The sequence below is a fragment of the Ceratotherium simum genome, chromosome 7 (genome assembly GCF_057802395.1).
Source record: "Ceratotherium simum simum isolate JZ-2026a chromosome 7, ASM5780239v1, whole genome shotgun sequence".
NCBI classification, from domain to species: domain Eukaryota; kingdom Metazoa; phylum Chordata; class Mammalia; order Perissodactyla; family Rhinocerotidae; genus Ceratotherium; species Ceratotherium simum.
In genome coordinates, this window is record NC_141906.1 from 27390165 (window position 1) to 27414310 (window position 24146).

Consider the following 24146-nt stretch of genomic DNA (forward strand, 5'->3'; position numbering starts at 1 on the left):
CAAATAAATGAAACAAGTCCTATATATATGATAGTTAAATTCCTCCACAATTTAGGTTTAAATTCCTTTAAAGTTTAATCTACCTCTTTCCATTTTCATACCTCTGCAGTCTAAGAAAATCAGTCAACTAACTGCTCCATCACGTATATGCAACTTTCCGATGGTGGCCTTTACTGTTGACTCCACTTCAACCTTAACACCCATTCCTCCACCTTGAAATTTTACTTATGTGTCAAGGCTAATCTTCAAATATCCTCTTCATTAAATTTTTCATGATTTCTCCAATGATTGCTGACCTTTCCCTCCCATAATTTGCCTTTTATGTTGCTTTGTCTGTATCTTTTTTGCCTTTGTGTATTATTGACTATGTATTTTATGTATAAATATACATTATTATCATTATTATTATAGCTTCCACAAGAATGTAAATTCCCTAAATTAACAAAAAAAAAAGGAAGCCTTGATTTTCTTTGAAGCTGCTATAATATGTAGAAGAAGACCTTTCACATAGCAGACACTCAGTGATAGTTGTTGAATTGAACTGAAGATGATAGACTATCAAATAGTCCTTCTGAACAATTTTGGTGATAAGTAATTCAATTCAATGTTTGGCCAGTATAACATAAGAAATCTCCCTTATAAATGATCCTATTTGTTCTACCTATATTATCTAGCATTTGATGATAGTTCTGACTTTCCAAACCATATAGACCAAGGGCAATTTTGGCACCTGAGATCACAGCCTCAGAACTTATCCCAGTTTGCATAAGGCCCAGTTTTGCTAAGAATAATTTAAGCCATTTTTTTCCACGAATAGGTTTCCCAGAACTAACTGTCATTACATAATTTTTTAAAAATTTCCCACATGCCAAAGACAAAAACTAATGAACCATCCTCAAATGCTTACTCATCCTTTGCTCCTGCATCCAAAGAATCTGTATTTCTTGTCTATTCTAACACTATAATATATCTTCATTTCCACTTTTGCACTTAGTCTAGGACACTAAAATATTTAAACTAAATCACAGTTTCCTTATAGGTCTCTAGGTCTCCAATCTTGTCCCTTTTTCTCCTTCTGCTTTCCATAATAATAAGAAAAAAACTTTTTAAAAGGTTTTTAAATTAATTTTAGTTATATGAGAAATGATACATATGCTGTCATTAATAAAAGGCTTATAGAAAAGCCCAAAGTCCTCCTTGATATATTCCCTCAAGTCCAGTCTTTCCACCTTCTATATAGGTAACCACTGTACAAGTTTCATTTCTATCCTTCTTTTTTCTAGGCATTTATGTCCATCACTATTGATAAATAAAACTTAAGTAAATTTTATCATTCATATTTCAGGCAGTAACAAAATTTCCTAGGGACACTTTGCCTATTATTTTAAGAACTACATAAAACCAACAAGAGAAATGTGCTCATTACTCAGAATTCTTACGTATCTCTTTCTTCCTTCATATCTCCTATTCAACACCTTCCTAGGTACTAGCCACATGTGGTTCCAAACCCCATTGGCTAATTCTCTCTACATGTGTGATATCTTTTTGGTAAGTTGTTAGTTCAAGAATGCTACCAGGCATAGACATAGAAATGTTGTGGAATGCTATCTCTAAGAATTATGTCCCCTGGCTCACCTCACATTAACCACAGTCACTAACTACCCAACAACAACTACAGTAGTTCATTTCCCAGCCCTATGCCCTGGCTTTTGGCAGTCTTATTTATCCCACCCCGCTTCACACGTTCACTTCTTTACAGAGGATGATAAGACAGTGGCACACGTTACTATAAAAGGCATCACCAGCTCAGGGTTTTGGGGCCATAAAAATAGAAGGAATAAAACCAAGGGTATGACAATCCCAAATTATATTCTTATTCATCATCCAACAGCAACATGGATCTAGTATTTACATTAAACTAGTTATTGGGACAGATATTCAGACTATAAACATGAAGATTAGCTTCTCGCTTTAAGTGAGATCGTTCCTAAGTGAGGAATATAATTTTAAAAGATATAATTTCATTAAAATGTTTATTATAGATATACCCTCTTTCAGGAAAACTTAATATAGCACACAAATATTGGATAATTCAAATTATAAAAAACTTTAGATGGTAATTCTACTTTACTGCAACCATAGTGTAAAATCACACACCACCTGACATAGAAGGAAATAGGAAGAAGCAAAACTAAAATGATAGAAGCCACTTAAAAATGACAATTAGTGTGATATATTATTTGAATTAATAATGCAAGTCAGTGGGGAGGTAGTATTCACTATATAAAATTTTAATTGACATTCCAATTTTGGTGAAGGTATCTCTTGTCTGTGAAGTATTTTCTAAAGGCCAATCAGTAAGAATTCTGGTACACAGCCAGATACATAAAAATTGATGGAGCTCTTGTAAAAATATGGATTCCTGGTGCATCCATACAACGGAATATTATTTAGAGCTAAAACGAGCTATCAAGCCACAAAAAGACATTGAGGAACTTAGATGGATATTATTCAGCGAAAGTAGCCAATCTGAAAAGGCTACATACACTAGAATTTCAACTATTCGACATTTTGGAAAAAGGGAAAACTATAGAGACAGTAAAAAGATCAGTGGTTGCCAGGAGTTTGGGAAGAGGAAAGGATGAATAGGTGGAACACAGGATTTTTAGGGCAGTGAAACTATTTTGTATGAGATTATGATGGTGGATACTTGTCGTTACACATTTGTCAAAATCCACAGAATGCACAAAACCAAGAGAGAACTTAAAGTAAACAATGGACTTTGGGTGATAATGATGTGTCAATGTTATTTCATTGATTGTAATAAATGTACCACTTCAGTGGAGGATTGTTGATGGTGGAGGAGGCTGGGAGTGTGTTGGGCTGAGGAGTGTATAGGAATTGTGTAATTTCCACTTAATTTTGCTATGAACCTAAAACTGCTCTAAAAAACAAAATGTATAAAAATTCAGAACCTGAATCCCACTCCCCAAATACTTTATTTTATTTGTTCTGGGATAAGGCCTAAGAATCTGTATTTATAATATAGTCCCCAGGTATATCTAATACTCAGTCAATTTGAGGAGCCACTGAGCTATAACAAAGTACAACTGCATATCTCTCTGTTATTTGCTTATTATCTCCAATCCAAAATTTGTTTGTTTTGATGTCTGTCTGTTGGGGAAAAATAATCTTTAGATCTTTCTCTCTGTGTAATATTTGTGTCTAAATTCCCAGAGTATAAAGGATGATTTCGTGGTCTCCTTCACAAAGCAGGTGTGAAACTATATTCATATATGTTTCATGTTTGTTCAATATTTAATTTTCCTGGCATATATTTCAATATTAATCATAGGAAGTCAAAAATAAAACAACCTCAGCAATTGTAGTACATTAAACCACATGGGAGAGCAAGTCGATTAGGCGTGCAGAGTGCCTCTGAAGCACAATGGCAAAAGCAGCAAATGCATTTGGCCAGAAAGATCCCTTAGGAATAGGCTTGCTGATGGATAAATCACTCTTCTGACGTGGGTTCCTCATAGATACGCTCCACTCTGGGATCTGAATGGGACCTCAGAGCCTGGTCTCTTCCTCATTTTCTTCACCTGGTGTAAGTACAGGAGCATCAGAGAAGCAATGTATATGCATTAACATTAGAAGGTCAGTGTGGGCTCGTTGTGCAGCAAGAGATTTGCCTTCATCAGGGGAAGTGTTTCTAAAAGGAAATTATAAGATAATATCCATGCAAACACAAGATGCTGTGGAATTGCCTTTGATTAAAGAATTTACAACAGGAAAGGTCCTGGTACTTTATTGTTTTAGTACAGCTTAGAAATAAAAAATAGAGATTCTTTGCAATGTACTGGATCTCCATTATGAAATATTCATATACAGTGAAATTCTGAAAATAAAAAAATATCTAGTTTATGCAGTCAATTTAAAATCTGGCTGGGGTTCTTTAGATAAGACAGAATATCTAAAATATATTACCCATGATGCTAGACATAGAGAGTCTGAATAGCCCAAAAACTGAATTTGAGTCATCAACATAGAATTCTGCCATAAAAAGCAAGAACAATCTAATTTCATTAAGTGAAAACATAAGATATGGGACACATATGCCCAAATCCCAAGTGTTGAGCTTCAAAGAGACAAATAATTTGTCCAAAAATAATAGTGATTCTTTACTAGTATGGCATGAGATTTTAATTCTTTTTCTTGTAGTGGGCATGATGCTGCTCCATTAAGATTAACAGACTGTGATATTCTTAAAGAGACCAAGACATTCAACCCAGAGTAATAACAAATAGACTCACTTGAAGACAATTAACTCAAGTTAATTATGTCAAGAGTGGATATGAAAATGATCAGAGCTAACCAAAGTATCCATAACTCAAATCCATGATTTCAAGAGGTCATATTATACAACACATACTATTCATTTTATCAACAGTCTTAATAATTTAGCATGTAAGGAAATAATGGTTTTTCCAACTCCCCTGAATATTGACAAGGAAATAAGTTTTAAATAGAGTCACAAAAGTCAGGAAGTGAAAAACAGACCTATCAAAAATCAAGTGTTTGAAACCCCAATACACATGCATTTAAATGACTATTTAGAGCCAAGGAACAATGATAGGATATGGTTATTGAAGAGGAAAGAGATCACATTAATACTTTACATTTTATTAATTCACATTCATATGTGACACAAAAGTTTATTTTTTAAATGTTATTCTACCAATTTCATCTCAAGGAGAAGCACAGTTACGTAAAACAGTGGAAATTTTAATAAATTTTGAATTTATATAAATAGAATTCAAATCTTAGCTTTTCCACTGTATGAAATATTACAATATCTCTAAGTTTTACCATTTTTGGTGAAAATTTGGAATCTATAAGCAATATGATTTTTAAATTAAGTGAGATAATTGATGCAAAGCACTTAAATCATGTAAAGCCTGACACATCGTGGGATTCCATAAATGATAGGTCTTTACCTTGCAATAAATATCACTATTATCATCTCCAATTTGCCAGTGAGAAAATATCATCAAATATATTCTAAGTTAAGTCCTATGATCCCAAAATTTGTGTTACTATTATACCTTCCCTCCATTTTTGCACTATTAGTTAGGGTTCTCTAGAGAAACACAACCAACAGGAGATGATAGATAATTAAATAGATGATAGATAGATAGATAGAAAGATAGAGATAGCGATAAAGAGACTTATTATAAGGAATTTGTTCACATGATCATGGAGGCTGATAAGTTCCACAACCTGCCATCTGCAAGCTTGGAGATCCAGGAAAGCCAGTGGTGCAGTTCCAGTCCAAGTCTGAAGGTCTAAGAACCAGGAGAATTGATGGTGTAAGTCCCAGTTCAAGGACAGGAGAAGACCAATGTCCCAGCTCAGCGCTCAGGCATAGAGAGAGACTCTTCCTTCCTCTGCCTTTTTTTTCTATTCGGAGCCTCAAATAATTGAATGAGACCCACCACATTGGGGAGGGCAATCTGCTTTACTCAGTCTACTGATTCAAATGCTAATCTCTTCCAGAAACACTCTCATGGACACACCCAGAAATAATGTTTAATCAGATATGTGGGCATTCTGTGACCCAGACAAGTTGACAAATAAAATTAACTATCACACACCACACACACATCCAAGTCCATTTCTTGCCAACAATACATAGAATTCAGGTCTCAATCTAGACATGATTATTTATTGGAAACCATTCCTTCTCCCTGACAATCAGCTTGTTGTCCACTTTATGTGCTCTCATAGTATTTTAGATGTCCTCTTTACACTCTATAATTCCATGTTACTTGTCTGTGTCCCCTAGTCAACCAAGTATTTTTTAGGGTCAGGGACATTGCTGTGCTTAGCATTTAATTTTCTATGCCTGGTCCACAGTATATGTGCAACATACATTTGCTGAACGACCAAATGAATGCATCCATCTCATTTTCAGTATTTGTGCTTAGACAAAGTGACTGTTTTGTCGTGTAGTATTGGAAGCTCACTACTGCCTGTTTCTGGCTCATTCCATGCACTAGAACACTGCTTCTTAAAGGAGCATCTTACAAGCTCCCTCCTGCTGTTTCTAGGTTTGTCCTCTTTATGGCACACAGATCAAATGTAATTCTTCTCGAATATAATAATATTTCAGCCATTTGAAAACAACCATGTGCTTGGTCTTAGTTTTCTCTTCTCTTGGCTGATTATAAACCTTATAATTCCAAGGTGTTCTTTTTTTCTTTATACACCCATCATCATCCCTTCAATTCACTTTAACAGGTATAAGACTAAAAATTAATTAGTTTCTTTTAGGCAACTGGAAGAACATGTGATAAAATTAATATCACTTTTTGGAAGGAACTAAAATATCTCTATGTTACTCTCCTATTCTAAAATTCTAGGATTCAACATCACTCTAAACTGTTATGAATGAAGACATTAAAAGCCAATATTCTAAGTGGCCTTAGAGGATTCCTCCAAAACCAAAATAGCATTTCTTCTTTCGTCCTCCTGCTGCTACTTTCCTGCTCATGAACACGGGTTTTTAATATTAACTTTCTTGTTTTTTTTTTTTTAATTAAATCTGCTTAAATTTGTATTGATGGTTCCAGCCATAGAGCATTATTCTTCTAGTATAACAGTTACCTATGTAAATGTATAACCTTTAAAATGTTCTAAAATTATCTGATGAATAAGAAATTTTTATTTTTATTTTTGCATGTTAATTTTTGAATGATGCCAGAAAACTGAGGGAGAAACTGATTTTATTTCACTTAATATAATTTTCAGTTAAATAATTATGAAGTCAATGGAACACAAATCACCTCATCATCAGCACAATAACAATTCCATAATCACTATAGCACACACATGAAATTTTCTGCATAAGGTGCTTTCCATAATCTCTCGTATATTTAGTGTATTAAGTAATACTCACAAGCTTGTTTCTGTGGTGTCTTTTTAAACTGCAACTGCATAGAATAATAAAACAATAATAGGGATTATCTAATTCAATCATCCTTAATATTAATACTAAATGTCACAGCCAAAGATGTGACTAGTTTGTGGTTGAACCCAAAATGAGCAGTCTCAGATGCAAGATATGCTGGGATCTCAGCAGCCCCTGAGAGCAGGAATAAAAGTTGAGACTGGACAGCAGTAGTAGCTGGGGATTAATAAAAAGTAGTCAATAGAGGGGCAGAGTCAAGATGGCGGCGTAGGAAGACTCTGAACTCGCCTCCTCCCGTGGACACAGCCAATTTACAACTACTCGTGGAAAAATTACCCCTGAGACAGAACTGAAAACTGGATGAGAGGAACTCCTGCAACAACGGACAATCCTAACTAGGGTAGAAGAGGCAGAAACTCCCTTCTGGAGAGGAAAAACGCCGCCTTCACAAGCCGCCATCTTCACGGCCGCCGGGAGCAGCTCACAGGTACGCACCCTCCCTGGAGGTGCGAGGTCCTGAGCTGGGGAGCGCCCCCGCTGTGGGCATTTTGTGGACCCAGCACAATCGAGACCAGCGGCATAATATCTGACTTTGCCTGCTACTAAAACATTGGGGAGCACCCCCAGAAAAGCTGGTTCAGAAAGAAACTAAAACTGGTTCTTAAAGGGCCCGCGCACAAACTCACCCGTTCCAGAAAGCATCCTAAAGTCACCAGAAAGAAAGGTGCACAGTGCTTTGGTGACAAGAGACTCACCTAATAGGCCCTGAGTGCATCTCGGTGAGGGGTGAGACCTCTCCAGGGACAGGGACATTGGCGGCGGCCATTGTTGTGGCCTGGTGTGAGCATGCTGACACAGACGCCATTGGAGTTCTCCCTGAGGCCTGCTAGCCCAGGGTCTGCTCCACCCGCTAGAGCACCGATTTAATCCAGCTCAGCCAGGGCAGGCAGCCCACCCTAGAGACTGGCCCCACCCAACAACAAGCCCTCAGGCAACTTGTGGTCCTGCATAGATTGGTGACTGGATTCTCTGCAGCCTGGCAACTGAGCCGAATTGAGCAGGGCAGGGTGTGCACAAGGAGCGGGAGGAGAGTGTGGGGCGGTGGCAGAGTGTGTGGGGCTCCCGCCGTGGAGAGACTGGGTCCACTTGGGGAGGTCGGGGCGGCCCCACAGGGCATGACTGTGTTGACCGTGTGTGTGGACCTGTGGGCAACAGGGCTTGTCAGCTGCAGAAGACTTGTGCTTCTCAAAGACCCACATAGGAGTTTGCCCCACGTTCCAAAGCCTGAAACAATTGGGTGCTCCTGTGCCTGAGGCCAGCCCCACCCAGCTGCAATCCTCAGAGAGCTGACAAGAGACCTAATAGGCTAGAGGCTTACAGCAATTGTAAGGCCCTGAGCCTAACAACCTGCCACGCTGGGGGCCTAATCAGTTAAAAGAAATACTACAACACAAATGTGGTATTAGAATTTACAGCCAACTGTGCTGGGCCTCCCCACACCTGATAAAGAGACTGAAGGGCCCACAACAACTACAAGCAGCTGAGCATTGCAACAGCTGGCCAGGAGCATAACTCAGCCTCCCTGGGCACCTACAGGGAGAGCTAACAGGCCACAATAGAAGGACACACGTAGCCCACATAGGGGCCACCCCTGGAACATTGAGAACTGAGGGAAGCACCCTGGAAGCCTCCTAAGGCATCACTTACATAAGGTCACCTATCCAAGAGCAGGAGACATAGCTGACCTACCTAATTCGTAGACATAAGCACAGGGAAAGAGGCAAATTGAGGAGGCAAAAGAATACATTCCAAGTAAGGGAACAGGACAAAACCCCAGAAAAGGAACTAAGTGAAACAGAAATGAGCACCCTACCCAACAGAGAGTTCAAACTAAGAGTGTTAAGGATGCTCACTGATCTGGGGAGAAGAATAGATGAACTCAGTGAGAATGTCAACAAAGAAATGGAAGATATAAAAAAGAACCAATCAGAAAGGAAGAATACAATACTGGAAATGAAAAATTCATTAGAGGGACTCAAAAGCAGAGTAGAGGATACAGAAGAACGGATCTGTGAGCTGGAAGAAAGACTAGAAGAAATTACCCAAGGTGAACAGGTAAAAGAGAAAAGAATTAAAAAGAGTGAGGACCGTCTAAGGGACCTCTGGGACAACATCAAGCGCACTAACATCCGTGTTATAGGTGTCCCGGAAGGAGAAGAGCGAGACAAGGGGGCAGAGAATCTATTTCAAGAAATAATAGATGAAAACTTCCCTAACCTAAGGAAGGAAACAGACATCCAGGTACAGGAAGCACAGAGAGCCCCAAACAAGATAAACCCAAAGAGGCCCACACCAAGACACATCATAATCAAAATGTCCAGAATTAAAGATAAAGAGAGAATCCTAAAAGCCGCAAGGGAATGTCAAGTTACATACAAAGGAAACCCCATAAGGCTATCAGCTGACTTCTCAGCAGAAACCTTACAGGCTAGAAGAGAATGGCACGATATATTTAAAGTGCTAAAAGGAAAAAACTTACAGCCAAGAATACTCTACCCAGCAAGGTTATCATTCCAAATGGAAGGAGAGATCAAAATTTTCCCAGATAAGCCAAAATTAAAGGAGTTTGTCACCAAGAAACCAGTGCTACAAGAAATGTTAAAGGGACTGATTTAAGGGGAAAAGAGAAGACCACAAATAGGAAAAATTATCTATTTCCACGATTAGAACGTAATGGATACAAATGCACAAAAAAGAGGTTAGATATGATATCAAAAACATAAAAGGAGGGAGGAGGGGAGTTAAAGAGTACAGCTTTCAGACAGAGGTCAAACTAAAGTGACCATCAATTCTGTATAGAAGAAGTAAGGAACAGAGAAGGACTACTAAAACACTGAGAAAAAAAAAAGTTAAAAAATGGCAGTTAGTACATACTTATCAATAGTTACTTTAAACGTCAATGGACTAAATGCTCCAATTAAAAGGCATAGGGTGGCTGACTGGATTAAAAAACAAGACCCATATATATGCTGCATACAAGAGACACACTTCAGACCTAAAGACACTCACAAACTGAAAGTGAAGCGATGGAAAAAGATACTCCACGCAAATGGCAATGAAAAGAAAGCTGGGGTAGCAGTACTCATATCAGACAAAATAGACTTTAAAACAAAAACTGTAAAAAGAGACAAAGAAGGGCATTACATAATGATCAAGGGAACAATCCAACAAGAGGATAGAACACTTGTAAATATCTACCCACCCAATGTAGGTGCACCTAAATATATAAAGCAATTATTAACAGACCTAAAAAGAGAAATAGACAGTAACACAATAATAGTAGGGGACTTTAACACTCCACTTACACCAACGGATAGATCATCCAAACAGAAGATCAATAAGGAAACATTGGCCTTAAACGACACACTAGAACAGATGCACCTAGTAGATATATACAGAGCATTCCATCCAAAAACCGAAGAATACACGTTCTTTTCAAATGCACATGGAACATTCTCCAGGATTGATCACATATTAGGCCACAAAACAAGTCTCCATAAATTTAAGAAGATTGAAATAATACCAAGCATCTTTTCTGACCACAACGGTATGAAACTAGAAATCAACTATAGGAAGAAAATCAGAAAAGCCACAAATACGTGGAGATTAAACAAAATGCTACTGAACAACGACTGGGTTAACGAAGAAATCAAAGAAGAAATCAAAAAATACCTGGAGACAAATGAAAATGAAAATACGACATGCCAGAATTTATGGGATACAGCAAAAGCGGTTCTAAGAGGGAAGTTTATAGCGATACAGGCCTATCTCAACAAACAAGAAAAATCTCAAATAAACAATCTAACAATGCACCTAAAGGAACTAGAAAAAGAAGAACAAACAAAGCCCAAAATCAGTAGAAGAAGAGAAATAATAAAAATCAGAGCAGAAATAAATGAAATAGAGACCAAAAAAACAATAGAAAAAATTAATAAAACCAAGAGCTGGTTCTTTGAAAAGATCAACAAAATAGACAAACCTTTAGCTAGACTCACCAAGAAAAAAAGAGAGAAGGCACAAATAAGTAAAATCAGAAATGAAAGAGGAGAGGTTACAACAGACACCTCAGAAATACAAAAGATTATAAGAGAATACTATGAAAAGCTATATGCCAACCAATTCGACAATCTGGAAGAAATAGATAAATTCTTAGAATCATACAACCTTCCAAAACTGGATCAAGAAGAAGTAGAGAATTTGAATAGACCAATCACCAGTAAGGAGATCGAAAGAGTAATCACAAACCTCCCCAAAAATAAAAGTCCAGGACCAGACGGCTTCCCTGGTGAATTCTACCAAACATTCAAAGAAGACTTAATACCTATCCTTCTCAAACTCTTCCAAAACATTGAGGAGGGGGGGAAGCTCCCTAACTCATTCTACGAAGCTGACATTACTCTGATACCAAAACCAGACAAGGACAACACAAAAAAAGAAAATTACAGGCCAATATCACTGATGAACATTGATGCAAAAATCCTCAACAAAATACTAGCAAATCGCATACAACAATACGTTAAAAAGATTATACACCATGATCAAGTGGAATTTATTCCAGGGATGCAGGGATGGTTTAACATTCGCAAATCAATCAACGTAATACACCACATTAATAAAATGAAGAACAAAAATCACATGATCATCTCAATAGATGCAGAGAAAGCATTTGACAAGATACAGCATCCATTTATGATAAAAACTCTGAATAAAATGGGTATAGAAGGAAAGTACCTCAACATAATAAAGACCATATATGACAAACCTACAGCTAATATCATCCTCAATGGTGAAAAACTGAAAGCTATCCCTCTAAGAACAGGAACCAGACAAGGATGCCCACTGTCACCACTCCTATTTAACATAGTATTGGAAGTCCTAGCCAGAGCAATCAGGCAAGAGAAAGAAATAAAAGGGATCCAAATTGGAAAGGAAGAAGTGAAACTGTCACTATTTGCAGATGACATGATATTATATATAGAAAACCCTAAAGAATCCACCAGAAAACTTTTAGAAGTAATAAACGAATATGGTAAAGTTGCAGGATACAAAATCAACATACAAAAATCAGTTGCATATCTGTACACTAACAACATAGTAGCAGAAAGAGAAATTCAGAATACCATCTCATTTACAATTGCAACAAAAAGAATAAAATACCTAGGAATAAACTTAACCAAAGAGGTGAAAGATCTGTACACCAAAAATGATAAAACATTTCTGAAAGAAATTGAAGAAGACACAAAGAAATGGAAAGATATTCCGTGCTCTTGGATTGGAAGAATTAACATAGTTAAGATGTCCATACTTCCTAAAGCCATCTATAGATTCAATGCAATCCCTATCAAAGTTCCAACAACATTTTTCACAGAAATAGAACAAAGAATCCTAAAATTTATATGGAACAACAAAAGACCCCGAATAGCTAAAGGAATCCTGAGACAAAAGAACAAAGCTGGAGGTATCACACTCCCTGATTTCAAAATATACTACAAAGCTATAGTAACCCAAACAGCATGGTACTGGCACAAAAACAGACACACAGATCAATGGAATAGACTCAAAAACCCAGAAATAAACCCGCACATCTATGGGACAGCTAATCTTTGACAAAGGAGCCAAGAACATACAATGGGGAAAAGAAAGTGTCTTCAACAAATGGTGTTGGGAAAACTGGATAGCCACATGCAAAAAAATGAAAGTAGACCCTTACCTTACACCATACACAAAAATTAACTCCAAATGGATTAAAGACTTGAATGTAAGACCTGAAACTATGAAACTTCTAGAAGAAAACATTGGCATTTCGCTCTTCGACATCGATCTTAGCAACATCTTTTCAAGCACCATGTCTGACTGGGCAAGAGAAACAATAGAAAAAATAAACAAATGGGACTACATCAAACTAAAAAGCTTCTGCACAGCAAAGGAAACCATCAACAAAACGAAAAGACAACCTAACAATTGGGAGAAGATATTTGCAAACCATACATCTGATAAGGGCTTAATCTCCAAAATATATAAAGAACTCATGCATCTTACCAACAAAAAAACTACCAACCCAATTAAAAAATGGGCAAAAGACCTGAACAGACATTTCTCCAAAGAAGATATACAGATGGCCAACAGACACATGAAAAGATGTTCAAAATCACTAACTATCAGGGAAATGCAAATCAAAACTACAATGAGATATCACCTCACGCCCGTCAGAATGGCTATAATTAACAAGACAGGAAACAACATGTGTTGGAGAGGTTGCGGAGAGAAGGGAACTCTCATACACTGCTGGTGGGAGTGCAAACTGGTGCAGCCACTATGGAAAACAGTATGGAGATTCCTCAAAAAATCAAGGATAGAACTACCATATGATCCAGCTATTCCACTGTTGGGTATTTATCCAAAGAACTTGAAAACACCAATTTGCAAAGGTACATGCACCCCTGTGTTCATTGCAGCAATATTCACAATAGCCAAGACTTGGAAGCAACCTAAGTGCCCATCAAGGGACGAATGGATAAAAAAGCTGTGGTATATATACACAATGGAATACTACTCAGCCATAAGAAACGATGAAATCCAGCCATTTGTGACAACATGGATGGACATTGAGGGTAATATGCAAAGTGAAATAAGTCAGAGGGAGAAGGTCAAATACCGTATGATTTCCTTCATTAAGTAGTAGGTAATAACAACAATAAACAAACACATAGGGACAGAGATTGGATTGGTGGTTACCAGAGGGGAAGGGGGGAGGGAGGAGGGTGAAAGGGATAATTCGGTACATGTGTGTGGTGATGGGTTGTAATTAGTATTTTGGTGGTGAACATGATGTAATCTATGCAGAAATAGAAGTACAATGATGTACACCTGAAACTTTTACACTGTTATAAACCAATGTTACTGCAATAAACAAAAAATTTAAAAAAAAAATTAAAAAAAATAGTAGTCAATAATACAACAAGTAGACACATGAGGTGTCACAAACTATGATCGGGAGACAGAATGTTAGGAGGTAACATTTTGTCAATAAAACACAGCTGCAGGAGTAACTTCTCTAAATCAAGCAGTTGGAGGCATCGTGGTTCTGAATGTTCATGGAGGACCAATGGGATTCCAGCCAATGACTGGACTACGAGGAAAGCATTCAGTCTTCGAAAAGCCAAAGAGAAGAAAATTTAGAGTATTCAGAGCACCACCACATTGGGTTAGTGCAGATCTTAGCAAGACTTTTCAGTACATAAGGAAACTAGGTCATGAGTGAAGTCAATATGGGAAAGGAGAAAGGAGGGAGAAGAAAACTTACCAGGACCTCACCTACATAACAGTAAGTCTCAATTCAGATGCTACTTACTGGAGAAGCTGAAAACTTAAATGTGTTATTTGTCTCCATGAAGACATTCTCTGTAAATGTACTATTCTGAGGCTATATGTAAGGAAAAGGTGGCAATGACTGCAACAACACTAGGCTGGAGAGGGAAGTACTAATATCAGGTCTCTGTACACTCAGTTCACTCTTAGCCCTTAAATTTAATACAGGTGCATCTGAAAGGACTAGTTGCTGAAGGTGATACAGAGAATTTTTTTTAACAGTTGTGTATCAATACAACTAAAGTGACAACAGATAAGAAAATAAAAAATTGATACATGCACCCCTGTGTTCATTGCAGCATTATTCACAATAGCCAAGACTTGGAAGCAACCTAAGTGCCCAACAAGGAACAAATGGATAAAGAAGATGTGGTATATATACACAATGGAATACTACTCAGCCATAAGAAACGATGAAATCCAGCCATTTGTGACAACATGGACGGACATTGAGGGTATTATGCAAAGTGAAATTAGTTAGATGGAGAAGGTCAAATACCGTATGAATTCCGTCATTAAGTAGTAGATAATAACAACAACAAACAAACACATAGAGACAGAGATTGGATTGGTAGTTACCAGAGGGGAAGTGGGGAGGGAGGAGGGCAAAAGGGATAATTCGGCACATGTTGGTGGTGATGGGTTGTAATTAGTATTTGGGTGGTGAACATGATGTAATCTATGCAGAAATAGAAGTACAATGATGTACACCTGAAATTTACACAGTGCTATAAACCAATGTTACCGCAATAAACAAAAAATTTAAAAAAAAATCAAGATCAGAAAAGTAAACTTAGACTAGAAACAACTCTGCAAGACAGGGGTAAGATCCATTGACCAAGAAATAATGAATAGAATATTTTGACTTGTATAAAATAGATTCCTTAAATAAAGCTATTTCCTGAAAAGGCTATATATCTTTAAAATGTATGATAAATTTCCATTAAATGCACTAGTATGAACACAAATATTCAACCACATGTTTTTTTTCTAATCAAATAATAAGTGTTACTTTTGAAAACTAATATTACTTTGAAGTGTCCATTAAATTCTTGGTATTTTCAGATTATCTTGATCCCATTCTCCCTTGTGTGGGGAGTGCAAGAGTACCTACACAATGCCTAGAGTCAAAGAAGATGACAAAAAATACCCTTGAGATTTAAAAAAAAAAAAAAAAACGTGATCCATTCTCTAATATTAATCCGGATACAGGTATCATGGAGGCGAAGCAAAATATAGCAAAAACGAAAAGAAATAAAACCTGGGGAGCACGAGGGAGAGATATAGGCCTAAGAATAATCTCCAATTTGATTTATCTAACTATAGTTAATAGAAATCACAATGAAATTGCAGAATGGTGTATTCATTTCTCATTCCAGGACATTTTTCCAACAGAACTATTCTTCCATAGTAATCATGTCATCTTTTCCTAACATCACTTCCTCATCTCTGAAGTTTTTCCTGATGGGAGTTCCAGGACTAGAAGCTTCCCATGCCTGGATCTCTATCCCCTTCTGCTGTCTCTACATAACGGCTCCCTCTGGGGGTGGTATAATCCTGTTTGTCATCATGATTGAGTCAAGTCTCCACAAATTTATGCACTATTTCCTCTCTATGCTCTCCACTGCCGACCTGGACTTGTGTATTTCGACACTAGTCACTATGCTGGGCATATTCTGGTTCACTGCAAGACAGATCATTTTCCATGCTTGTGTTGCTCAAACATTCTTCATTCAACTCTTTACTGTCATGGAGTCTTCAGTGCTCCTGGTGGATGGCCTTTGACCACTTCATTGCCATTTGTAACCCACTGAGATACACTACCATCTTGACTGATTCTAGAATCCTCAACATGTGGTTTGCCATCCTTGTCAGGAGCACAGTAATCCTAATGCCTCTGGTCCTGCTTCTTAGACATCTATGCTCCTGCCAAAGCCATGTGCTCCATCATTCTTACTGTTTCCATCCTGATATAATCCAGCTCTCATGTTCAGACAATAAGATCAACAGTGTTTTAGGACTTACTGCCCTCATTGTCACTGCAGAAGTGGACTCCATCTTTATTCCTCTCTCCAACACCCTGATTATTAAGACTATCTTAAGCATTGCTTCCCCACAGGAGCAACATAAGGCCTTTAGCATTTGTGTTGCCCACATAGGTGCCGTTGTCATCTTCTACATCCCTCTCATTAGCTTGTGCTTTGTCCACAGGTTTGGGCAAAAAGTACCTCCTTATGTACACAGTCTTATGGCCAATGTGTATTTGCTTATTCTGCCAGTGATGAATCCCATTATTTACAGTGGGAAAACAAAGCAGATCCAGAGGTCCATTAAAAAAGTCCTCTTTCCCAAGGGATCTGAGGTCTGACTCTGACACCTTTGCAATAAAATCTACTATTGAGTTATCACTTCCAAGACATTGGCCTTAATCAATATGATCTCTTCTATCAGTGAATCAAAATCAAAAAACCTAGGAGGTTCGGTTGGTGGGTGGGGGATGCAGTTTGGGGGAAATTTATTTTTTATTTTCAATAGAAAATATTATTAATCTATGCTTCAGCATTGTGTGATGAAATGTCCTAATATTATGGATATGTCAGTAAAGTTTTGAAAGCGTGAATAACAACGGTTCAAATGAACACTTTTCCCATTAGGTTAAGACTCCAAATTATACTTAAGATAATATCTCATATCTTTCTGTCCCATTTAGTTTTTTTAAAGTATACATAATAAAGAGTTATTAAGTTCTGTTTAAGCTTAGATTAAATTAGACCCTGTTATCTATTTTTTCTTTCATATAATTAATCCCCATTGATTCATTGTTTCATTTCCTGAGTGGCTCCTTTTGCCAGACACTGCAAAACATGATAGAGTGGCAGAAACAAATAAGATATTGTCATGATTAGTGAAATATGTATATTTCACAACTAATGAAAATCTAATGGACTATGTGATATCTTACAATATATAGATAGAAGCAAAAGAAGTAATAAGAATATATAAGAAGAGTGTTTAATACAACCTGAGAATATCGTGAAATCATCACAATGTGTTGTTTGAACTGTAAAGTCAAGAATTGGAGAGATCAACTTTCAGAATGGTAGCATGAGATCTGTGGACACTCTCTCCAGGAAAACAATCAAAAATAGTGAAAATTACATATAGATCTAGGTATACACATTAACATCCTTTGGATATTGCCCTAAGGGCATACAGCAAATGAAAAACCATTAATTCAAGAAAATCTATTATATTATTATAAGACCTAAAGAGTTATCAATATAAGAACAACAGGAGTCAGTGGCACTTGAATCACAGCCAGATTTTGCCATTCCCTTCCCCTTCAGCTCAGCCTATCAATAGCTCCTCCAGATTGGTATAGTCAAGAACAAAGTGTGCTGGACCTGTGGCTTAGCAGTTAAGTGCGCGCACTCTGCAACTGGTGGCCCAGGTTTGGATCCCAGGAGCGCACCAACGCACCGCTTCTCCGGCCATGCTGAGGCCACGTCCCACATACAGCAACTAGAAGGATGTGCAACTATGCCATACAACTATCTACTGGGGCTTTGGGGGAAAAAAAAAAAGGCGGAGGATTGGCAATAGATGTTAGCTCAGAGCCGGTCTTCCTCAGCAAAAAGAGGAGGATTAGCATGGATGTTAGCTCAGGGCTGATATTCCTCACAAAAATAAATACATGCATACATACATACATACATACATACATACATAAATAAATAATTACATAAAATTGTTTAAGAAAAAAAGAACACAGAGATTCCTTCCTCACCCTCCCACTCTAGCCCGATCCCCACCAGCTCTCAGTCTAAGGCTATGATATCTCCCCAAAAGGGCAGATCACAGTCTTGCTTACTCTCCCCAATCCCAGCTCCAATTATGGAAGCTAAATTCCAGGTGAATGCATTCAAGAGGTCAGTGGTTGTCTTCATCCACCCAGCCCCATTCATATGGCAGAGGCTCTATCCTAGGCGTGGCATTCAGAGAATACATGGGCTCCAATCACTCTGTCCCCAGCTCTATCATAAAGCAGAGGATTCATGATGAGAGATGTAAGAAGAAAAGACTATGTGCTATCTACAGTAGTGTCATGCATGTAAAACAGGTGTTTAACTCCAAGAGAAATGGGCCACAATAGAATTAAATTATAAATCAATAACAAAAATCTGGAAATCCACAAATATCTGAATATTGAACAATATGCTATTAAATAATCAATAGACCAACAAAGAAATCACAACGGGAATTAGAAAATACTTTGAGATTTGCTCATAGTTAATTCTTGTTGAAGTAACAGTCCAGAAATTTGATAGGGGTTCCAGCTAGAGTTACCGTGCCTGAACTGAACCTCTCACACTTTCTGCCATTAAGAGTTTTCAAACAGGAAAGCAGAGGAATAACAGCCAATAAAAATTAGAGAAAAATAGCTAAATGGGAAACAAATTACTGGCTCTATTGATATCTAGGCAAACACAAGACTCTCTGCCAAGGTGGGGCTTTCCTATAAAGGAGAAACATAATGTTTGGGTCTGGGTCTTCTCTTTTCCTAAGAAGCTATATTTTTCTCACTTCACCCAGAATCCTGAGGTAATCTGCATGACTGAGGGACAAGGAAGGCTAGGAGCACAGCAGCCAGGTAGTGGAAATCACAGAATGAATGCCTATCCTATGAACCACTTTGTGGAATTCATTAGGAAGTCTGCCGACAAGCTAGACTTGCTAGGCCTGTAAATCAATCTGCATTCATTACTCAACTGCTGACATTGTCAGGAATGACCAAACACCCCCAAGAGTCTAGGCCCTTGAACTTATTACCATAGGAAAACAGCAAGTACAAGAGGAAGAACACATGCACATAAGAACTCAACATTCACCCACAGTGACCTGGCCACTACCAAAATGGAGCCCACTTATATATATCAGGAGATAAGCCATTTCTTGGTGAAAAGCTAGTGAGTGGCTAGACAGAGACAGATTTGGGAGTGGATGTATCATTCTCCATATGGATCAATGTGCTGGTGTAGGTCAAGGGGGCCTGGAGACTGGGGTGCATATTTCTTCTCTCTTTGTTGTCACCTTAATTTTTCCGGTGAACACTGGCTTGCTTTCCTATCTACCCAACATACTGATAATCTATAGTCAATAACACGTGTCTCTCTAATCCCTAGTGCCTGAAACAACGTCTAAACTTTCCATTGATATGGATGATTTGGTTTATTTGCTTTGCACTTAATGTCCCTGTGGACCACTGACAACTTGAGTTACTGGCTAAAATCCTTCTGAATTTATACAGCATTGTCCTGTACTTAGAGATGGAGAGAGAGGGATTTCAGTTTTTCTCTGTCTATGGTCCCAGGGAGATTCACATTTTACCAATGTCCCCAAAGCTCAATCCCACTTTATTATAAAGTACACAGCTCCAGAACTGTAACCTGTTCTGTCTCTGCTGGTGAAGACAGAGAAGGCTCCTCTTCCCTCATGGAGCTGGTAAGACAGTAGAGGAAGGTGTTCATTGTGTTGACTTTGTGCTTTGCTTGTTACCTACTCATAAATATTCATATGGGCTTACCGAAAAGCCAGATAACATTAGGGTCCACTCTGACCTCAGGGATCTGTATAACACACAGATATATGACCCCTACTAGTTTATAGTTAAATGTTATAATGGTTTTTCTCTAATTGAATGGAAATCATAAAAACTGGAGTTTAAAAGGAACCATAGAACACTAGCATAAAGGGAATGGCAATGTGTATATTTATTACAAGGTATTTATTCTCAAGAGTTAAACTTTACCTAGTATTTTAAAAAGCTTGCTTGAGAAATATTAATATTATAATAACTAATATTGCTTTTATTTGATTGAAGTCAAAATTTATTTTAACAATACAAATATATTACTTTAAAATTATTTTTTAAAGTTTAATTGAATAAGAGTTTATAAAATTTATAACATTCCTGTGTGTACTGATTCAACTGCCTCTCCTATTCTCTGCAATGTCTCCTGAAAAACTCTACTATATGCTCAAACCAGCATCCATCAGTTCATACTCTTTGAACAGCAGTAAATATCCCCCTAATAATTCACAGGGAGAAAAGTAGGCATTAGTTAAAAAGGAAGGATATTCTGACATATGCTGTGATGTGGAGGACATTATGATAAATGAAATAAGCTAGTCACAAAAAAACAAATATTTCATGATTCCCCTTATACGAGATGTTTAGAGCAGTCAAAATCATATAAAGTAGAATGGTGGTTGACAGAGCCAGGGGAAATTGGGGAATGGGGAGTTAGTGTTTAATAGGTACAGAGTTTAAGTCTTACAAGATGAAAAGAGTTATAAAGATGGATGGTAGTGATGGTGGGATAAAATTATGAATATGTTTAATACCACTGAACTGTACACTTAAACGAGTAAGATGGTAAATTTTATATTCAGTGTGTTTGGCCACAATGAAAACAATGAAAAACAAAGCAAATAAGCACTCTTGATAATTCCCTTACATAACCCTCTACCAACATACCCATTTGCCACTTATCTCTAGTGTCAGTGGAAATGATGATCCTTATCTTTTTGAGGGCTAATTACTATCAAACTCTATATTCAATCACCTAGTTGTGTCTTCATTGGTTTCCTATTGTAAATCTACTCTCTGAGGTTGTTCACCCACACTGATGGGTTAAAATGGCACTAATACAATGATAACTTCTAAATGTATATCACTAGCAAAAATCTGGAGATTTTTGACTGAAAATTCAAAATTCAGACCCACATGGGCACTGCAAACCCATGGATATCTTTACATGCATTTTTCATAGTCATTTCATACACAACAAATTCGAAATTGAATGCATTGATTGTTCTTAAGTAATTTTCTTCACATAGCTATTATGATCTAATGATGTTTAAATTCTTTCAATATGGAAAACAATGATTATTAAAATTATAAAATTATATTGATACATTTTTCTTGAGTTTAAGAGTAAAAATGTTTAAATATACATACATATATGTGTGTATATATATAATAGAGTTTGATTTAGAATTTTCTCAAAGATACAGTACTTATCCATGACCTGAGATAACTTTCCTTACCAAAAGAAAATTTACCTAGATATTTTTGTGTAACAATTTAATCTATTATTTCTATAGGATGTGAGCATTGTGAGGACAAATGCTACAAATCCAGAACAATATAGACATCTTAAGAAACATGACATCTAAATTTCCAACCTTCTTGTTGACTGGGATTCCTGGACTAGAGTCTGCCCGTGCCTGGATCTCCATTCCTTTATGTTGTCTGTATGCCATTGCCCTCTCTGGGAACAGCATGATCCTGTTTGTCATCATTACCCAGCAGACTCTCCGTGAGCCCATGTACTATTTCCTCTCCATGCTGTCAGCTGCTGACTTGGGCTTGACTGTTTCTACAATGTCAACAACATTAGGCATCCTCTGGTTTGATGCAAGTGAAATCAGTCTGGATACCTGCATTGTTCAGATGTTTTTTCTTCATGGATTTACCTTCATAGAATCCGGGGTGCTGGTGGCTATGGCTTTCGACCGCTATATAGCTATCTGTGATCCTCTGAGATACACTACCATTCTCACTAATTCCAGAATCACTCAGATGGGCCTCTTAATGATTATACGTACTGTAGTATTGATAGTGCCACTACTCTTGCTCCTTAAGCCCGTTGATTTCTGTAGAGTAAATGTCCTTTCACACTCCTACTGCTACCATCCAGATGTGATTAAATTAGCATGTTCAGATACTCAGGTCAACAACATCTGGGGATTAATTAACCTCATCTTGACCACAGGAGTAGATACACCATGCATTTTCCTGTCTTATATCTTGATCATTTTCTCTGTTCTTAATATTGTGTCCCCTGAAGAACGACACAAGGTCTTTAGCACCTGTGTCTCCCACATTGGAGCAGTCACTATTTTCTACATCCCCATGATGAGCCTGTCCTTGGTGCATCGCTATGGTAGAACTGCACCCAAAGTGGTCCGTTCTATGATGGCCAATATGTACCTGCATTTGCCCCCTGTCCTCAACCCCATCATCTATAGTATAAAAACAAAACAGATCCGCAAGGCTATATTCAGTCTCCTCCTTACAAAATAAACAGAGATGATTGCTTGACAGAAACAAGTAAAAATGACTTTCACTATAGAGAAGCAACCCTGGTTGGTTACTGCCTATCACCTGTTTTTTCTCATTTATTCAACAAATATTTAGCAAGCATTTTTTCATGTTCAGTCATAAATATAAGTGTGATATGCCCCTAAGATTTTATAATCCAATAAGGGAAATGTGAAAATAGTAATAATGAAATAATAAAAGTCATAGTCATAGTAATTAACTAACATTTAGTGACTGTTTATTTTATACTATGTGTTCTACTAACAGCTTTTAAAACATATTCCATTTATTCTTCAAAACACTAGAATGAAATACATAATATTTTTCTTCTTCTTTTTTTTTTGCTGGAGAAGATTCACCCAGAGCTAACATCTGTGCCAATCTTCCTCTATTTTGTATGCGGGTTGCTGCCACAGCACGGCTGACAAGTTGTGTAGGTCCACGCCCAGGATCTGAACCCGTGAACCCAGGCCACTGAAGCAAAGCATGCTGAATTTAACCACTACACCACAGGGCTTGCCCCCATAACATTTTTAATTATATTTTAGTATTTTAGAGATGAAGAAACTGAGGCCTACAGACATGTAGGCCATAAAAGCCAGACCTCTAACATGGATCAGGGTTGAGATTACAAATCCAAGTTTTCTGTATCTTAGATGCCATGCTATTCACTAGCATATTCCATAATCTGCCAAAAGCATCTAGGAAAGTTGTTATAAGATCAAAAGTTAGAACTGGATCTTCATGCCCATATATCACGCCTTTAAAGAGTTGTTTTGTCCTTCTTAGAGGATTCTTTAGCTGATTTTCTTATTCATAATTAATCGTACAACAGGTAGAAATAGATACCTTGTGGCATGTAATCCATAGATCAGTGTCCAGCACTGGACAGTCGATAGAAAAGCCTCAAGGATTAAAGACACTTGCTAATTCATTACAGAAAATGAGAACTTTCGAGAACTAGAAAGATCACGAAGAACGGTCGAATGTAAGGAAGCTTGGGACAGAGGTACTTAACCTTTTTCTGCTCAACGGCCCCTTTGGAATCTAGTGAAATCCATGAATCTTTCTCCACAAAAAATCACACATAGACACAGTCATATTATTTTCCATAAAATTACAGATGTTTCACAAATGGCATGAAGGACCTATTGTGGTTCTATTAACCAATCAAAGAACCAAAGAAAATAATTCATGATGCTCAGCCTATAAACTGTTACACATAGCTAGACCCAAAATATTTTGCTCCTGAAAAGTGATTATAGTAACTATATCAATTTAAGAGGCAGGTAGAAGCTTAAAACTCAGTTGTATAAAATGGTAGAACAATTCAGAAGAAAATGGAAATGGGAACCTGATGGTAGTCATATTAATTTTATTGCAGTTGAAAAAGAGGGAACAATGGGAGTGAAGTTCCACGTACACCACAAACACTGGGGGCAGCAATGTGAAGGAGCTGGCTCATGCCAACTTTTAAGAGGTCATGTTGTGCATTTCTTCTCAACTCTGAGTTCACTTACGTCATATTGAACATACGGCATGCAGCTTGAAATCAGCACTTATGCCATGGGAATTGAC

General features: G+C 37.4%; 1 protein-coding gene and 1 pseudogene across 1 annotated transcript; both read left to right on the forward strand.

Moving 5' to 3' along the window:
• Positions 1-15817: 15817 nt before the first annotated feature.
• On the forward strand, positions 15818-16769 carry LOC101400976 (olfactory receptor OR51C1-like; annotated as a pseudogene).
• Positions 16770-21590: 4821 nt separating this feature from the next.
• Positions 21591-22550, forward strand: LOC101401242 (olfactory receptor 51F1-like). The gene has a single exon (XM_004433919.1). The coding sequence runs from the start codon at positions 21591-21593 to the stop codon at positions 22548-22550; it is 960 nt and encodes a 319-aa protein (XP_004433976.1).
• Positions 22551-24146: the final 1596 nt, after the last annotated feature.

Excerpts from the sequence above, each read along its gene's own strand:
- LOC101401242 (XM_004433919.1), top strand. The coding sequence starts at position 21,591 with ATGCTACAAATCCAGAACAATATAGACATCTTAAGAAACATGACATCT.